Source organism: Rhincodon typus, chromosome 18 (genome assembly GCF_021869965.1).
Source record: "Rhincodon typus isolate 14 chromosome 18, sRhiTyp1.1, whole genome shotgun sequence".
In the NCBI taxonomy this organism is placed as follows: Eukaryota; Metazoa; Chordata; class Chondrichthyes; order Orectolobiformes; family Rhincodontidae; genus Rhincodon; species Rhincodon typus.
In genome coordinates, this window is record NC_063349.1 from 47,476,649 (window position 1) to 47,495,913 (window position 19,265).

The window sequence follows — 19,265 nt, forward strand, 5'->3', positions numbered from 1 at the left end:
CCAAATTGGGAAGGCTTGAATGTGGATTGTAGTCCATTGGGAATGATCTGGTTCCATAGGCAGGTGCTAAGAAAGGTGATGTGGCTGTAGTACCTGGTTTGCTTCAGGACATGGTCGAACAGTTTCAGGGCCGAAGAGATTACGAGAGAGTTGCAGTGGGAGAGAGATCCCCTGAGGTTTGTCAGGAGGGAGGAGGGTAACTTCTTCAGGCTAGGCATCCTTAGAAGAGGCTGTCCACCAAGATTTTGTTTAATTAACAAGGTGCAATGTTTGCTATTTGGCTTCTAACACATATAAGTGAACAATACCACAAGCCCAAATTAAATCTCAAATTGGTTGTTAGTGTAACTCTTAGCACAATCAGGATAGTTTATCAAGTGACTAATCATGGTATCATATTTAATGTTGGACACCATCTTCTGGATTTTGCAAACACGAGCTGGTTGGATATAATCAGTACTCTGCCTGTTGCAAGTAGCTTAAGGGACAGGTTGTAGTGGTGGAAGTTGAATTTGTGTCCTCAAAGTAGTCAGGTCTTTTAATCACTAGATCAGCAACATTATCAATATGCCATTATTCTTCTTAAAGGAGGAAAGCAAGCTGGAGAGGTTTATAGAGGTATTCTGGTGCTCAGGGCGGAGATTGTCAGAAGCATAGGAACACATGGTAGGGCCAAGGACATTGGGGTGCACAAGAGAGGTACAGTGAATTCTCGGAGAGCTGTAGAACTGTAGAACTGGGTTTGCTGGACATTTCGTGGAGAGATGGGAGGCTAGCATAGCAATAGAAACCGAAAGAACTCTGGATGCTGTAAATCAGGAACAAAAACAGAAGTTGCAGGAAAAGCTAGAAATTTTTGAAAAACATGAGGATTGATAAGTCCCCTGGGCCAGACAGGATATGCCAAAGGTTTCTACGGGAAGCGAGGGAAGAGATTGCTGCTCCTTTGGCGATGATCTTTGTGTCCTCACTGTCAAATGGAGTTATACCAGATGATTGGAGGGTGGCAAATGTCATTCCCTTGTTCAAGAAAGGGAACAGAGATAATCCTGGGAATTACAGACCGGTCAGTCTTACTTCTGTGGTGGGCAAATTATTAGAGAGGATTCTGAGAGATAGTATTTATGATTATTTGGAAAAGCACAATTTGATTAGAAATAGTCAGCATGGCTCTGTGAGGGGCAGGTCATGCCTCACAAGCCTTATTGAATTCTTTGAGGATGTGACAAAACACATTGATGAAGGCAGAGCAGTGGATGTGGTGTATATGGATTTTAGCATGGCATTTGATAAAGTTCCCCATGGTAGGCTCGTCCAGAAAGTAAGGAGGCATGGGATTCAGGGAAATTTGGCTGTCTGGATACAAAACTGGCTGTCCAATAGAAGACAGAGGGTAGTAGTAGATGGAAAGTATTCAGCCTGGAGCTCGGTGACCAGTGGTATTCCGCAGGGATCTGTTCTGGGACCTTTGCTCTTTGTGATCTTTATAAATGATTTGGGTGAGGAAGTCAAAGAGTGGGTTAGTAAGTTTGCCGATGACACAAAGGTTGGTGGAGTTGTGGATAGTGTGGAGGGCTGCTGTAGGTTGCAGCGGGACATTGACAGGATGCAGAGCTGGGCAAAGAAGTGGCAGACGGAATTCAACCCAGAAAAGTGTGACATGATTCATTTTGGAATGTTGAATTTGAATGCAAAATACAGGGTTAATGGCAGGATTCTTGGCAGTGTGGAGGAACAGAGGGATCTTGGGGTCCACGTCCATAGATCCCTCAAAGTTGCTACCCAAGTTGATCGGGTTGTAAAGAAGGCATATGGTGTGTTGGCTTTCATTGGCAGGGGAATTGAGTTTAAGAGCCGCAAGATTATGCTGCAGCTCTATAAAACCCTGGTTAGACCACACTTGGAATATCGTGTTCAGTTCTGGTCGCCTCATTATAGGAAAGATGTGGAAGCTTTAGAGAGGGTGCAGAGGATATTTACCAGGATTCTGCCTGGACTGGAGGGCAGGTCTTACGAGGAAAGGTTGAGGGAGCTAGGGCTTTTCTCATTGGAGCAAAGAAGGATGAGAGGTGACTTGATAGAGGTGTACAAGATGATGAGGCATAGATAGAATGGATAGTCAGAGACTTTTTCCCAGGGTGGAAATGACTATTACGAGGGGGCATAATTTTAAGGTGATTGGAGGAAGGTATAGGGGAGATGTCAGAGGTAGGTTCTTCACACAGAGAGTGGTGGGCGTGTGGAATGCGCTGCCGGCAGTGGTAGTGGAGTCAGATACTTTAGAGACTTTTAAGCGACTCTTGGATAGGCGCATAGAGGATAGTAAAATGTAGGGTATGCAGGGTAGTTTGATCTTAGTAGAATAATAGGTTGGCACAACATTGTGGGCCGAAGTGCCTGTACTGTTCTATGTTCTATGTTCAGCTGAGCGGATCTGACAGCATCTGTGAAGAAAAAGATCAGAGTTAATGTTTTGGGTCCGGTGGCCCTTCCCCAGGACAGTTCTGAGAAAAGGTCACTGGACCCAAAACATTAACTCTGATTTTTGACTTTACAGATTCTGCCAGACCTCCTGAGCTTTTCCAGCAACTTATGTTTGTGTGACATGGCAATAGAATAATTTGAAAACAGTGAATAAATCAAGGTCAAAGGTCACTGAGCATAGAGTGTGAAGTATTAATGGGACTGAGTCAGAGTTCGGATACAGACCTCAGAGTTTTGTATGAGCCAAAGTTTATGCATACTGGAACTAGGAAGTCTGGTTGGGGAACACTAGAATGGTTGTGCTGGAGTATCAAAGGCAAGGGTTGAGAATTTCAGTTGTGGATGAGCTAAAGTAGAGACAGAGACAGAGGCAGAAAACACTGCAGGAATGGGATATTTTGCCAATGGACGGGAATGAAAGTTAAGTTCAAGATCAAATAGGACACCAAAGTAGTGAACAGTCAGGTCCACACCAAAAAATTCTGGTTCAACCTGAAACAACATCCAGGGAGTAGGATGTATTTTAGTCAATGCTGAGGATCATGTAATTTTATTCCCAACAATCACAAACAGTGATGACACAAAGATGAGAACAAGTTTGTGGTAACGGCTGAAAGCATTGGCTTTAGACTTTCCAATGTTTAATTGCAAAATGTAACAAATCAGAGGTGGGACGGCGTATCTTTCTTGTGAGAAAATGAAGTGGGTTGCAGGAACAGCATCTCATATTTTGCTTGGGAACCATGCAGCCCAATGGTCTCAATGTGGACTTCACAAGCTTCAAATTCTCCCCACCTCTGACCTCATCCCAAAACCAGCCCAGCTCATCCCCACTTCCTTGACCTGTCCGTCTTTTCTCCCACCTCTCCGTTCCTCCCACCTCACTGACCAACCCCCACCCCCACCTCCTACCTACCAGCCTCATCCCCGTATCCTTGACCTGTCTGTCTTCCCTTGACTGACCAACCCCCATCCTAACTCCCCACCTACACTCACCTTTACTGGCTCCTTCCCAGCCTCCTTGACCTGTCCATCTCCTCTCCACCTATCTGCTCCTTTATCCACCTTCCATTCGCCTCCCCCCCTCTCTATTTATTTCAGAGTCCCCTTCCCCTCCCCCATTTCTGAAGAAGGGTCCAGACCCGAAACGTCAGCATTCCTGCTCCTCTGATGCTGCCTGGCCTGCTGTGTTCATCCAGTTCTACACCTTGTTATCTCCAGATCCTTAGACTGAATTTGTGGATTACTGATCCAGTGGCATCACCATTCCACTCCAACCTCTTCTGATAATGTACACTAATAAAATGTATTCATGAATACAACTGAGAATTGACATTGCAGTTTAAAACAGAGAATGGAGAAATTCCAAAGTGAAATACATGGATAACAGCAGTCAGCTATCTGATTACTTTACAAAGAAAGGAGCAAATTCTAAGAAATTGTTGGACCTATTGGAAAAAGGACACTTGAACTTTAACATGCAAAGTTGAAAAGTGTTGTTTTGTATGTTTTTACTATATATATTGATTGATCTGAACATTAGAAAGGGAAATCTAATATCATCTGAAGGAATTCATGTGACCTAATGGAATGCAAGAACTGATGATGACAGGTATATTAATAGAGGGTTAATTGGGAGGGAATTGGTGGCATAAATATGGGGAGCTAATAATCTGAATCAGGGAGGGTTCTCTTGTAGTGCAGTGGTAGTGTCTCTAACTTTGGACCAAGAGACCCAGGTTCAAGTCCCATCTGCTCCAGAGGTGTGTAATAACATCTCTGAATAGATTGATTAGGGGAAAAAAAATCTGAACCAGGAATCCTGAGTTCAAGTCCCACCAGCTCCTGAGATGTGATATAACATTCCTGAATTGATTGATTAGAAGATATCTAGTCTGTTTCCTGGTTGGCTATAAAATGTATGGATCAAAGAAACTGTCAAATAATCAGTGAGGTGTGAGTTATATCGTTAACTGAAATAAAACTGTCATTAAAAGTGTGGACTTAACACTTTTTAAACACAGTTATCTTCTTGGGAATGACAACCACAAGAGTTGATTGTAACAATGCTGTCAAAAAATACTATTCCACAGATATTGCTATCTAGTGGTTTTTACATTTTATAAATCTTCATTTTTAGTGTCCCTTATATTGAATTTAAAGAACAGAATAAAAAGAAAGAAATCATGCTTATCATTTTTCTCTTTTATTTGTTAGTCAATATAGACAATACCTGTCTATAAAATCCTTAGTGCCTCTAATTAGATGTCTGGGGTTCTACTCTCCAAACTGGTAAAGAAAAGGAATGCAAGAATGATATCAGTTGAGACATCCTCTAATATTTCAAACTTCATTCAGTTTGAATATGCATCTTACTGGACAGTCCTACCTGAAAGCAAAACAAGTTACACGGAAATCTCAGCCAAATCTACCGCCAGCTGGCTTTGCACTTAGGTGTATTTATGTGATGCACATTCCAAGTTATCTCAGGATTCCTTTTCAGCACATGTCTCACGGATGAGAAAGGCTTTTTAAGAGCTGGGTGCAGTCCTGGTGGATGATGCCAACCTGATTGGTAAATGATTCTGAGTCTTTCTGATCCTGCTTTAGTTCTTAAAGGTGGTACTAAAGTGTTAATATTAGGCCCAAACGCAGACACTTTGCAAGTAGTTAATGGTCTGCAGATTGAACCGAGCAAGGACTGTTTTTTGGTTGTTGTTGATAAATTGCTTTTCATATCTGGGTGACTAGATTTTGGCTGTTCCATCCATAAAGTTGGCCTTGGAAGCAAAGCATGTTTAGAAATATATAAATTTGAACCAGATCTTGAATTGGTTAAACATTCCTCTTCGAAATTAACATTATAATCTATTATATCCTGTTCGAGTACAACAGGATCATCAGAATATATGTTATAATCAACACCTGTTTGTGTCTTTTCTATTGAACTGTCAACAGGTTGTGTTGTTTGTGCAGAGTTGACATGGGCAGTCATCTGTGGACTGTCAGCTTGGCTGCTGGCTAAAGTCTTCGAATCAGGGTGCATCTTCAAGCTTTCATAAGGATATTGTGAATCAGACTCTGGCTGATCATCTTTCTTTGCTGTTAGCAAACTGGTAGACACTTTAGGACTATCCAAATTCATCAAAAGTGTCATATCTTTGCAGACTTGTTTCTCTGTATGTTTCAGCAGCCTATGAGGAAAAAGATACTTCTGAGATACAATACTTCATATTTTAAAAAAAATTGAGAACATCCAAACATGTCATACCTTCGCACCTCCATTGTTAAATGATGATTAGGACCCAGCAGTTCAGTTAGTAAGTCACATGAGTGTTGTAAACATTCTGCTGCTTTTTTTCTAGCCAGACAATTGCCTTCACTTTTTAATAGTTTACCTATTTAGAGAAATATAAAATTGCAAAATACCAAACAGCAGATTTCATACTTTCCATTGCACAAGTTGTCTTTTCTCTTTATATCCTGTACAAATAACCATATCTAGAAGTCCATGTCTTCATGCAGAAACAATACTTCATTTAAGCTTATACAGAATTGGATTTTCATAGGATCAGTTATTGCTGTAACAAATGTCAGCTCATTTTTACTGATAGTAGCATGATGAGCAAATGATGAAAACAATACTGGTTTTGGATACTAGAGGGACTTTTCAGTAATAAGTCATGATTCAAAATGTCAAAACTATTCAGCACCTTCACTATCTTCCAACTCTGACAAAGTTCCATCATGTGCTTGTCACAATAGTGGTACTATTTGGACTATCAATTTTCAACTTCCATCATCTAGTTTTAATATCTGAGTCCTTAATGGACTATAATGGTTTTAAAAAGGAAGAAATACGATTTTAAGTTGTCAGTTGTGGTCACCTGATCAGGTTGAACCAAGTTCAAAAAACCAATGTGAGATAAAATAAGACAGAATAAGACAAAATTAATATTTTATCAAAAGGCACTAAAACTCAGCCAGGTATGAAGAAACTGCCCTCTCCTATTTTTGATTTACACGTTTCTGGAAACTTAATAAGCTGGGATCATCCAGCTTGGAATAAAAAAAGTACCAGCCAAGGGAATGTACATGCAAACTGCATTTCAGGAAAACAACTTTTGGACTGCAGAGAAAGAACATGGATTGGTAATAGCAGGACTGAAAGGCACTCTCTCTCTCCAGTTCCTTCTCAACAACTCAAAAACCAGCACCAGTGATAGAACAACTCAGAAAAACATTCACTCACCCACAACTCAAGGATTCTACAAACTTCAATACAGATGATGATACAAGCCATCAGCAAGACAGCCATGTTCTAAAATTCAGTTATAACAACTCAAAGGCTCTTTCAAAACTTTTTAAACTGCTTATGCTTTATTTTCCTATTGTACTAGACATTTACTGTTTTACAAATTTCTATCTGTATGTGCATATATGTCTGATTTTTTTTTGGGGGGGGCATTAGTAAGTAATGAAATTCCTCTTTTCCTTTCAATTACCAATACTACATTTTAATTCAAACGTGTTTACAGGCTAAAAAGAACTAAAACATTTTGTGGCAGACAACCAAGGGAGGCTTAAAAAGACAGGAACTAATTCATCCCTCCTCACCTGGTCATAAAACATGCTGGTTTTATGGACACAGTAGTATTTCATGACTGTTTTGTATAAACAAAAGGTGTTTGGTAAATCTCTATGATTCAACGATTAGCTTCAATTTGTCTGGACAGGATGAACTATACATTAGGAAATATTTTTCATGGATATCGTTTCACTATAATAAAACTAAAACATGAATGAATAAATAGAGTCAGAAAATGCTAATATCAGTAAAAATATACATTAAAATCATAAAAAAGTCACAAGATATAGGACAAGGAGTAGGCCATTCAATAAGGTCTTGGTGGATCTGGTTAGGACCTTAATTTCACTTTCCTGCTTGTTCCACATACTGCCTTGTAGAACAAAAATCTGTCAACCCAGCCTTGAATACAGTCAATGATCCTGCTTACACTGCTTTCTATGGAATGCAATTCCAAAGATGAACAAACATCTGAGAGAAAAAATTCCTCCTTGGCTCGATCTTGGATGGGAGAATGCTTATTTTGCAATGTTTTGTTTGAGGTGTCACAAAAGCTGTGATTGCTTATAGCCCAAATGCTAAGTAACCTTGTTTTCTTTTTTTCTTCTTTTCTGCATCATTTGGTTTTATTTACAACCTGCAAAGGTTTATTCCACTTGCATCTAAACTACACTTGCAGAAATATTAACATGCTTTTACTGAAACAAGTTTCAGTCTATAGGATCTTATTCAAAGTTATCATCATCTTAATTATCTTTTTCTTTTCTAATTATGCTTTGTAAATTGCTATGCCACTATTTCCCAGTCAATTTTACTATGCAAATTGTCACAACACATACGCAGATTGTGACCATTAAGCAGCTCTCTGTAGAGAGGATTTCTGATATATCTTTTTCTCCTAACTCTGGTGTCAGCTCATGTATAGGTCTTTTCTAATTAATGGGTCATATGCAAAGCTGTGGGCAATTTATGAATGTGTGAATATTACTACTACAAAGGGCAGATAACAACAAGTTAATAATTTAGGAAACTCACTTATCCATACACAAAGAAATAGGATATATTTATCAATATATTTATCTTACCTAGTTTATAGATAGTAATAGCTCTGTGGAGATTGACCTGATCTCTAATTTCTGAAGATGTGGCCCGCTGCATTCTGTCCTCTTGAATTTTGACCACTTGTTCGTAAAGCCTTTTTGATTGACTCCAGTCTAAGCTACAAATTAAGAAAGCATCACTGTGTGAAAGGATAAAGAGGCAATCTATTGAAAAGCCAAGTCACCCAACAAATAACCTGACCTCACGTATTCCAAATAACAAAATCAAGGCAGATCGTGAGAGTCAGCCCCAAGATGAGTTTCTGATGTGAAGTGCTCTGTAGTTATATCTTACAGTTTCTCTTAAAGTCATCTATGTTACCTTCCAAATTGATTTGCTTTTGAAAATATCCCCACTATTTATATCATATAGGATGCATTTTCAGATCAAAATTGACTCAAACACTAGGCCCTTAAATTCCATGGGGCTACTATTGGACATCTGCAGCAGTAGAAACCTAAAATAAACCATATAAATGGCCATCAGGTGTTTGCACCATTCTACTGGCAGTTTCAATGCTCTTCCATTGAAATAAGAGACAGAGATGGGCAGGACTTTTTCAACCATTCGACTCCATCAAATGCAACTGTCTGATGTTTACATTTTCATGGATCATGTTTTTGTTCATGATTTATCACAGGATTTTCATTCATATTCGAAGTTGATGTTTAAATGCAGCATGAAAGGGTTTGTATCCATTTGGACAGAACATTAAAGCAAATTTCCTAGTAAACTATTTTTTTGCAGCATCATTTTCTGTTACATCTCATGGGAGTAACATGCTGGAAATCAAGCTATGCCATTCTTGGAGTCAACACAAAAGTTAAAGCTTTCAAATGGAATGCAGAATTCCCCAATTCACCTGTCTTTCAGACCCAGGTTGACAAAACACAAGGACTAGATTGCCACAATTAACAAGAATGACAACAAATTATAACTAAACAGATTCTAACTAAAAATAAACAAATTATGAACTTTCAACATGTAAATTTTCTAGCTAAAACTCTAACTCCCTTATAAACTCCCCCTCTATAGATAGACGCAGAGGAAAAAAGTACGAGTGGGATGGGCAGAGGAAACAACTGTGAAGGCAATTCAATGGTACTTGATCATAGTGTCAGCTGAGATGGTCTATTTGGTTTGTCAGAATCAATTGCTCCTTGCTTCTCCTTTTCTGTATACTTCCACTCGATTAAAGGAGGCACAGGGTGACTGGTTCACACGTATAAAGTCTCTGGCTTACTGTTTAAGAACCACTGCTTTCATCAATTGTTGAGGAGAAAAATGAACTAGCTCTCTTCAGATTTAAGTGTCTTTTTAATTAAAGAGGAAAGAGACAGCTCCTGTTCTTATGGAGATGCGGTTGCTTCTACCATTTAGGGTGGCATGGTGGCTCAGTGGTTAGCACTACTGCCTAACAGCACCAGGGACCCGGGTTCAATTCCATCCTCGAATAAGTGTCTGTGTGGAGTTTGCACGTTCTCTCTGTGTCTGCGTGGGTTTCCTCCGAATGATCCAGTTTCCTCCCACGGTCCAAAAATGTGCAGGTTAGATGAATTGGCCATGCTAAATTGCCCATAGCGCCCTGGGATGTGCAGGCTAGGTGGATTAGCCAGGGAAAGGGTAGGTGGGTGGGCTACTCTTTGGAGGTTCAGTATGGGCTGAATGGCCTGTTTTCACACTGTAGGAATTCTAGGATTCAAAAGATTCATACTCCCAAGCTGCCCAGCTACCTGACAGTCAATCATATAGTTGTTGATGAACAAAAGGACTTTGCATTGATAATTAATCACTAGTTCACAAACCAGTCAGCTACTTCGTGCCTGTGCACTGGAATGTATGCAGGATAAAATGCACCTGGGATTCCAAGCTCGTCTTTCATCCAGAAGGTGGAACTTCTAGGCCTGATTTGCTACCTTTCCAACAGCCAAGCTGATATCAGCACTAATCTGTGCCCTCCAATTCCACTTGTACCAACAGAGGCACCACTGAACCAATACAAATGACTAACATACTTAAGCCATACATTCGCAGCACTACTGCAGACAAATTCATAGCAATTCATATTTTGGCCATAAAACATTTCACCTGTTTATTTTCTTAGGGAGGAAGAAGTATAGATTGTAACATTTACCTTTTTGAGTACTTAGGATAGCACAGCAAATCTGCCAGGGGTTCTAGTACCTCAGCAACTACAGGATGCAAATTTCCATACCATTTTTGCCTGATATCTAAAGCCTGTTTAAAATAATTTTCAGCTTCAAGCAGTTTATTTAAATGTAACCTAAAAAGAAAGAAATTTAAACTCTAATTATTAATCTTAAAATCTTAATTTTATTTCAAAGCAATGCTACAATTATACATTATTGATGCTAATAATAGGATTGCAACCATATTAACAATATCACCTAAAATGAATTACATTTAAATAGCATCTTGCACAACCTCTGAATGTCTCAAGGCACTTTACAAATTAAATACTTTTGAATTGAAGTCAATGGTGTAATTTGGAAAGTGCAGCAACCAATTTGCATACCATGCAGTCCCATAACCGCAATGTGATACTGATGAGGTAATTCTTTTCTTTTTCGTGACCTTGGTTGAGGGATAAATATTGGCCAGAACACTGAGGACAACTGAGCTCAGTTGGCTGGATGGCTGGTTTGTGATGCAGAGTGATTCCAACAACATGGGTTTAATTCCCACAATGGCTCAGGTTACCATGACAGACTCTCCTTCTCAACCTCTCACCTCACCTGAGGTGTTGTGACTCGGGTTAAACTATTACCAATCGTTTGTCTAATGAGAGAACAGCCACATGGTGGTAAGTCCATGGCTACTTTACCTTATTATGCACTTATTGAAATAAGCAACATAAAAACAAAGCTAAGTGTGAACATAATGTTAACAGTTTGTCTGATCGTTTGAACAAAACAATTTTGAATTGAGGAAGAGTTGGCTATCATACATGATCAATCTGTTAAGAACATAAGACCATAAGACATAGGAGCAGAAATTAGGCCATTCAGCCCATTGAGTCTGCTCTGCTATTCAATCATGGCTGATAGGTTTCTCAACCCCATTCTCCCTCTTTCTCCCCGTAACCCTTGATCCCCTTGACAATCAAGAACCTATCTATCTCCATCTTAAATATACTCAATGACCTGGCCTCCACAGACTTCTGTGGCAGTGAATTCTATAGATTCACCACTCTCCGGCTGAAGAGGTTTCTCCTTATCTCTGTTCTAAAAGGTCTTCCCTTTACTCTAAGGCGGTGCCTTTGGGTCCTAGTCTCTCCTGCTAATGGAAACATTTTCTCAAAGTCCACTCTGTTCAGTATTCTGTAAGTTTCAATTAGATCCCCATCTCATCCTTCTAAACTCCATCAAGTATAGACTCAGAGTCTTTAAACGTTCTTCATATATTAAGCTTTTCATTCCTGGGACCATTCTCGTGAACCTCCTCTGAACCCACTCCAGGGCCAGTACATCTTTCCTGAGATATGGGGCCCAAAACTGTGCACAATACTCCAAATGTGGCCTGACCAGGGCCTTATAGAGCGTCAGAAGTACATCCCTGCTTTGAAATTCACGTCCTTTCAAAATAAATGCCAAAGTTGCATTTGCCTTCCTAACTACTGACTCAACCTGCAAGTTTACCTTGAGAGAATCCTGGATTAGAATTCCAAAGTCTCTTTGTACTTCAGACTTCTGAATTTTCTCCCCATTTAGAAAACAGTCTATGCTTCTATTCTTACCAAAGTGCATGACCTCACACTTTCCCACATTGTACTCCATCTGCCACTTCTTTGCCCACTCTCCTAACCTGTCCAAATCCTTCTGCAGCCTCCCTGCCTCTCATACCTGTCCCTCTACCTATCTTTGTATTGGCTGCAAACTTAGCCAGACGCACTCAATTCCTTCATCTAGATCATTAATGTATAAAGTGAAAAGTTGTGGTCCCAACACTGACTCTTGCGGAGCACCACTTGTCACCGGCTGCCATCCTGAGAAAGACCCTGTTATCCCCAATCTCTGCTTTCTGCCAGACAGTCAATCTTCTATCCATGCCAGCACCTTGCCTCGAACACCATGAGCCCTTATCTTACTCAGCAGCCTCCTGTGTGGCACCTTGTCAAAGGCCTTCTTGAAGTCCAGGTAGATAACATCCATTGACTCTCTTGGCTCTAACCTGCTTGTTACTTCCTCAAAGAATTCTAACAGATTTGTCAGGTATGACTTCCCCTTGATGAAGCCATGCTGACTCTGCCCTATTTTGCCATGCACTTCCGAGTATTCAGAAATCTCATCCTTTGCGATGGACTCCAAAATCTTATCTACGACCGAGATTAGGCTAATCGGCCTGTATTTTTCCCCATCTTTTGCCTTACTCCCTTTTTAAACAGGGGTGTCATGTTAGTGATTTTCCAGTGCTCTGGGACCCTCCCTGACTCTAGCGATTTCTGAAAGATCACTACTACCTCCACTATCTCTTCAGCTATCTCCTTAAGAACTCTGGGTTGTGGTCCATCAGGTCCGGATGATTTATCCACTTTAAGGTCATTTAGTTTTTTAGCACCTTCTCCTTGTTGATAGCCACCATACTCAGCTCTGCACCCTGACTCTCTTGAATTTTTGGGATATTACTCATGTCTTCCACAGCCAAGATTGATGCAAAGTAAATTATTCAGTCCCTCAGCAATTTCCTTGTTCCCCACTGCTAACTTTCCAGCATCATTTCCTAGCGGTCCAATGTCCACTTTTGTCTCTCTTTTGCTCTTTATATATCGAAAGAAACTCTTTCTTACAATCCTCTTTTATATTACTGGCTAGCTTACCCCCATATTTAATGTTCTCCCCCCTTTTTTTTGTTGCCCTCTGTTGGTCTTTGTAAGCTTCCCAATCCTCTGGTTTCCCACTGCTGTTTGCCACATTATATGCTTTCTCGTTTGTTTTTATGCTATCCCTGACTTCCCTAGTCAGCCATGGTTGCCTCATCTTCCCTGTACCACACTTCTTTTTCCTAGGGATGAATTTTTGCTGTGTCTCCTAAATTACTCCTGGAAACTCCTACCATTGGTGTTTCACTGTCTTTCCTGATAGGCTAATCTCCTAGTCAATTCTGCCCAGCTCCTCTCTCATGCCTCTGTAGTTGCTTTTATTCAGCTGTCATACCGTTACCTCTGATTCTATCTTTTCCCTCTCAAATTGCAGAGTAAATTCAATCATATAATGATCACTGCCTCCTAAGGGTTCCTTCACCTTAAGCTTCTGTATCAAGTCTGCCTCATTGCACAACACTAAATCCAGTATTAGGATATAGCAAGGACTGCAGATGATGGAGTCAGAGTTGATACAGTGTGGAGCGGGAGGAACACAGCAGGTCAGGCAGCATCAGAGGAACAGGAGGGTCGACATTTCAGGCCTAGACCCTTCATCGCTCCACACTGTATCAACTAAATCCAGTATTGCCTGTTCCATTGTGGGCTCTACCACAAGCTGCTCCAAAAAGCCATCTCATAGACATTCCACAAATTCTTTTTCTTGCAATCCACTACAACCTGATTTTCCCAGTCCACCTGCATATTGAAATCTCCCATGATCAGTGTAACTTTGCCTTTCTTACACACACTTTCTATCTCCTGGCATATCTTGCACCCCAGCTCCTGACTACTGTTTGGAGGGCTGAACACAATTCCAACTATGTTTTTTTTTTAACCTTTGTGGTTCCTCAGTTCTAACCCACACAGATTCTACACCATCTGACCCTACTTCATTTCTTACTATTGATTTAATTTCATTTCATACTAATAAGGCAACCCCACCCCCTCTACCCACCTGCCCATCTTTTCAGTAGGATGTACATCCTTGGATATTCAGCTCTCAAGCCTGATCCCCTTGCAGCTATGTCTCAGTGATGCCCACCATGTCATATCTGCCAATTTCGATCTGCGCCACAAGCTCATAACCTTATTTCTTATACTGCGTGCATTCAGATATAACACTTTCAGTCCTGTTAACTGAATTCTCTACCTGGTGTCATGAACAAAACAGAAATGAAGTGGAGAAATCCAGCTCATAACAGCGCACAAAGTTGGTGTTGCTTCTCAATTCAATGATTGTAGTGTTCGGCTGAGCTACTCCCAGGCTTCTGTCTCCCTCTGCTGGCTGAGGGTATGGTAACTAAATTTGCAGGTGACACATTAGTAGGAAACTATATTGTGAACATGACCTAAGTAGAACATAGATCAATATAGATAGGTTAAGTGAGTGGGCAAGAATCTGACAGATGGAGTAAATGTGAAAAATTAAAAATTGTTCTCTTTGAAAGGAAGAATAAAAATGCAGAGAATTACTTAACTGGAGAATGAGGTCCTGGGGAGTGTGGATGAACAGAAACCTTGGAGTGCCGGTTCATAGTTCCTTGAAAGTAGAGTTGCAGGTGGACAGGATAGAGAAGAAGGCGTTTGATATGCTTGTCTTTACTGGTCAGTGCATTGAATATAGGAGTTGCGACATTATTTTGCGCTGTACAGGACATTGGTTAGGCCACTTTTGGAATACTGTGTGCAATTCTGGTCTCCCCGCGATAGGAAGGATATTGTGAAACTTTAAACGGTTCAGAAAAGATTTATAACGATGTTGCCAGGGTTGGAGGTTTTGAACTAAAGGGATAGGCTGAATAGGCTGGGGCTATTTTCCCTAGAGTGTCAGAGGCTGAGGGGTGACCTTAAAGAAGTTTATAATATCATAGAGTAAAATGCCAAGGTCTTTTCCCAGGGTAGTGGAGTCCAAACCTAAAGGTTATAGTTTTAAGGTGAGAGGGGAAAGATTTAAAAAGGACTTAAGGGGCAACTTTATCATGCAGAGGGTGGTGCATACCTGGAATGAACTGTCAGAGGAAGTGGTGTAGTCTGGTACAATTACAATGTTTAAAAGGCATCTGAATGTGTATTTGATTAGGAAGGGTTTAGAGGGATATGGGCCAAATGCTGGCAAATGGGACTAGATTAATTTAGGATATCTGGTCTGTATGGATGAGTTGGACTGAAGGGTCTGTTTCCATGCTGTACAGCTCTATGACTCTATGACTGCAAATTCTAAGGTATAGAGAAATCTAGGTATCCTAGCGCATAAGTCACAAAACATTAGTATGCGAGTAGATAAAGTATTTAAGAAGACCAATGGAATGCTTTTCTTTATTACAAGAGGAATTGAACATAAAAGTGAAGGGTTGACATTTCATTTATACTGTGCAATTTTGGTTTCCTTATTTGAGGGAATTCAGAGGAGGTTTATTAGATTGATAGCTGGAGTGAGGAAAGATTGAACAGGCTGAGCTTGTTTTCACTGGAGCTTAGAAGAGTGAATGATGATTTAATTGAAGTTTACAAGATTCTGAATGGTCTTGACAAGGTGGACATGGAAAGTATGTTTTCTCTTTCTCACAGGTCTAGAACTAAGGGACACGATTTTAATATTAGGGGCCGGCTGTTTTGGACAGAGATAAGAGGGATTCTTTTCTCTCAGCCAGTTATGTGACTTTGGAACACTGTCTCAAAAAGTGGTTGAGGGAGCATCATTGAATATCTTCAAAGTGGCAGTTGATAGATTCTTGTGAGGAAAGGGAATCAAAGGTTATCAGAAATGGATGGGAACGTGTAATTCAGAACAGAAGCAAATCAGCCATGTTGAATGATACAGCAAGTTTGAAAGACCAAATAGCTTACTACAGCTCCTAATTAGTACATTCATCTGTATCTCAGCATGACTCCTGAGATCTGTTCACCATGCAAACTAAGTGAGATAGCATGGAGTATGTAAGGGAAAGGGTGGTGACAGGGACATGGATTGTAATGAGTTGGCACTAAGTTGACAGAGTTTAGAAGGCGTAATGGGATGAGTGTGAGGTCATAGATTGACGTATGCTGACACCAAGTTACTGTAGTGCCTACATAGGTCCATAGTGTTGAGTGGGTAGGTTTGGGCTGACATTAGCTGGCACTCAGTTGGCAAAGGTCATGGTGATGAATGGGAAATGGGTTGGCATGGGTATACAAAGCACCACAGGAATGGGTAGATTGACATAGATAGGCATGAAATGTGTGCATGTTGGGTGGGTAGGGGTCATGAGGTGGCACAGGTTACATGGATGAGGTATAGGGAGTATGTGAGGGTTGTCTCCTATACACAATAGCCCCTTTATCTTCTAAACTACTTCCCGGGGTGATGAGGCCGAGTTACTACTCCACACCCCATAAAAAAAAAATCAGCCTTTTGTGGAAAATTTCTCTCATGTTGGCTTTGGGGCATGGGAGGGGCTATGTACCTGGAGGAGTGAAAATCTGGGCCTCAGCAAGACCCTGCACAGTGAGACAGAGAGGATGCTGCTAAAGGCAGAGGGAAAAAGACTGTTGAGATAGCAAGAACTGCAGATGCTGGAGTCAGAGATAACAAAGTGTGGAGCTGGAAGAACACCGCAGGCCTGGCAGCATCAGAGGAACAGGAAAGCTGACGTTTCGGGTCAGGACCCTTCTTCAAAAAGACTGCTGTTGTGTTATCCCAATCAGGATGATGGTGGGAAATAGTTCTCTGTTCTCTGAGCATCTACAGGGTGCCTTGCTGCTGTAAGTCTGTTTGATGATGCTCAAGAGACTGAGTGAAGGGACTTTCAAGAGGGACCTGAAGATGGGAAGACTTTGCATGGTATAACAGGGTAAAGAGAGCAAGTTAAAAGACTAGGAAAGATTTGGACTTTATCTGCAATGCTACATATCTGCATGGAGTCTAGAGTAGCATATAATCATGGGACATGGTGTTTTTGTAGTATTAATTAGTTAGTTGGTGTGAAAAATAACTTTCCATATTTCAATGTATTAGTTATCCACTAATTAACGTTTAGTCACTGTTAATTTTAGTTTGTTTCTTGCAGTAAAAGTCTTTAAAATGTGAAATATTATTGTGTAATTCTTTTTTTTGGCTGGTGGGAAATAAATATCCCTTGTTAAAAGGGTCAGCCTCTATGAAGAGCAGAATATACAGCTCAAATCATCACAATCTATCACTCACCCATCAGTTATCTCCTGAACTCAGTACTCAGTCTAGCATACAGATTCTCCACCTCAGCCTCACATACCAATCAATGATACTAGCCTTACACCCACCTCTCTGTCTGCATTATTCAGCTTTAGCTATTCAGCTGACAGGCAAATCACCCAAACTCAATGCAATGTAATTACTGACATCCTACCTTCTTTTCTGCAAGACAATCTGGTGCATAATAGAAGCAGAACCTCTGGGAGACAAGGTCATTTGTAACAGCCAACCCCTATGGAAATGTTTCTCCTCATCATGGAGTTGGCTACAGCAGAGCCCATAATATCTAACGTCACTTGGATCAATGAGGATGATGGTGGATTCCTACTTCATGCTCCTTCTCAACTCCAAGTTCCCCTTTATTTGGTATAATCTCTGCTGCCTACCATATCACTGTTCCCTCAACCCAACCTATCACAACTGATTTCGGTTTTCAGAATTTCAAGAACTGGTACCTGCCCAACCATAGCAATAGTCAGAAGAGAAACGGTAACATCACTCTACTGATCAAGAAGTACTATCACTTGATTGGAAACTCACAACCACTACTTTAGATACTGGCATTAAGTTCCATGTAACGTAAAGGCTAATATGGAGTTGGAAGCAGCTCATGGTGAGTCACTAGGCAATGAATAGGCTGCAGTTGAGATGTTTCATGCTCCAGTTCACCCAAGGGGAAGACGAAATGAGGCGCCATATTGAAATCAACACCATTTTGGGAGCATTGGTAAATCTGTCATTCAGCTTCCTGTCACTGTCAAGAAACATGGAAGGTCCAGCTCCAAATTGGCAGAGGGCCCAGAGTACATGCCCTCGCTGCCGTTCTGTGTCTCTGACATGCTGCAGACCCAGAACACTGCAAGTGCAGACCATATCTGTTGCAGCTTCTATCCTCAATGTGAGGGTGCAACAACACTCCTTGCCAAATGTACGAATTCATTACAATTACGGCAAAAGTACTCCAGGCTACTTTGAGACATTTTACAATAGCGAAAAGTTCTTCAAACTTATTGTTGATGCAGATTTGTGCCCAGCTCTTTAAGTAATACTAGTGCAGGGCCCTTCTTTCAATTTATAATTTAATGTGGATAATGTGCACACTCATTGAATGTACCCGTGTGGTCCAAATTTTGTAAATATGTGTCGCACAATGTGTAGGGCTATGTAATGTCATGACAGCATGGAATGAATTGCTTCTAGCACTCAGAAGGACTGTATGCATCAATGCCTTTCTCAAGCTGGTGTGCCTTGTAAGCTGTACAGGAAGCAAGCACAAGAACTGCTCACACCAGGTGGTCAAACAGCTTCAGCAGAATCATCTCCTGCATTGCTATTGGTCCAAAATTCATTCCAACAGTCTTTGACGGATGATATGTATGACGGGCGGACAAAAATAAGAAGTAAAGGAACTCACTTTTGGAAACCTTCAAGAATGTTTAAATTTGCTTCTGCACATGGATCACAGGTCTTTTTAGTAATTCTCCTGGCCTTCTGCAGTATGTCTCTAATGTCAGTTGAGCCACCTTGCATAACTAAATTAGCCAATTTAAACAACAAGCGTGCTGTAAAACAAATTAGTAATAAGTTTGGTTTGTTCACTTACTGGTATACATTTTAAGATTTAACATAAAATTGCAGCACTCTCAGAGCCATACATATTGCCACAAATAAAATGAATTTGTGCCCTTCCCATGTGAATACTTAGTAGCATACAGACTAAGTGATGTTATTTAATTCCACTTAGTAAATAAGATTTCCATTAATGTTTTGGTGCTATAGGCAAAAGCAAAATTAATCTCCATTCATGTGATTTATAATGCTTCCTAGTACGTTACCAAAAATCACTCAGGGGAACAAATATATATATTCCCCACATGCAATTAAAATCAGACTAGTAAGAAATAGCAGGAACTGCAGATGCTGGAGAATCTGAGATAACAAGTTGTAAAACTGGATGAACACAGCAGGCCAAGCAGCATCAGAGGAGCAGGAAGGCT

The 19,265-nt window shown here is 40.6% G+C and overlaps 1 protein-coding gene across 2 annotated transcripts in view; it reads right to left on the reverse strand.

The window, feature by feature from the left end:
• Nucleotides 1-4,674: 4,674 nt before the first annotated feature.
• ttc41 (tetratricopeptide repeat domain 41) overlaps nucleotides 4,675-19,265 on the reverse strand; it is a 49,538-nt gene continuing 34,947 nt past the window's right edge. The window contains exons 12-16 of one of the 2 annotated variants that reach the window (XM_048607634.1): nucleotides 18,683-18,830; nucleotides 10,308-10,457; nucleotides 8,158-8,291; nucleotides 5,756-5,882; nucleotides 4,675-5,678 (exon numbers count right to left, since the gene is read on the reverse strand). In XM_048607634.1, coding sequence (XP_048463591.1) covers nucleotides 4,913-5,678; nucleotides 5,756-5,882; nucleotides 8,158-8,291; nucleotides 10,308-10,457; nucleotides 18,683-18,830 — 1,325 coding nt within the window. In that variant the 3' untranslated portion in view covers nucleotides 4,675-4,912. The remainder of the gene's footprint in view (nucleotides 5,679-5,755; nucleotides 5,883-8,157; nucleotides 8,292-10,307; nucleotides 10,458-18,682; nucleotides 18,831-19,265) is intronic. The other variant, XM_048607636.1, reaches the window with a different exon arrangement.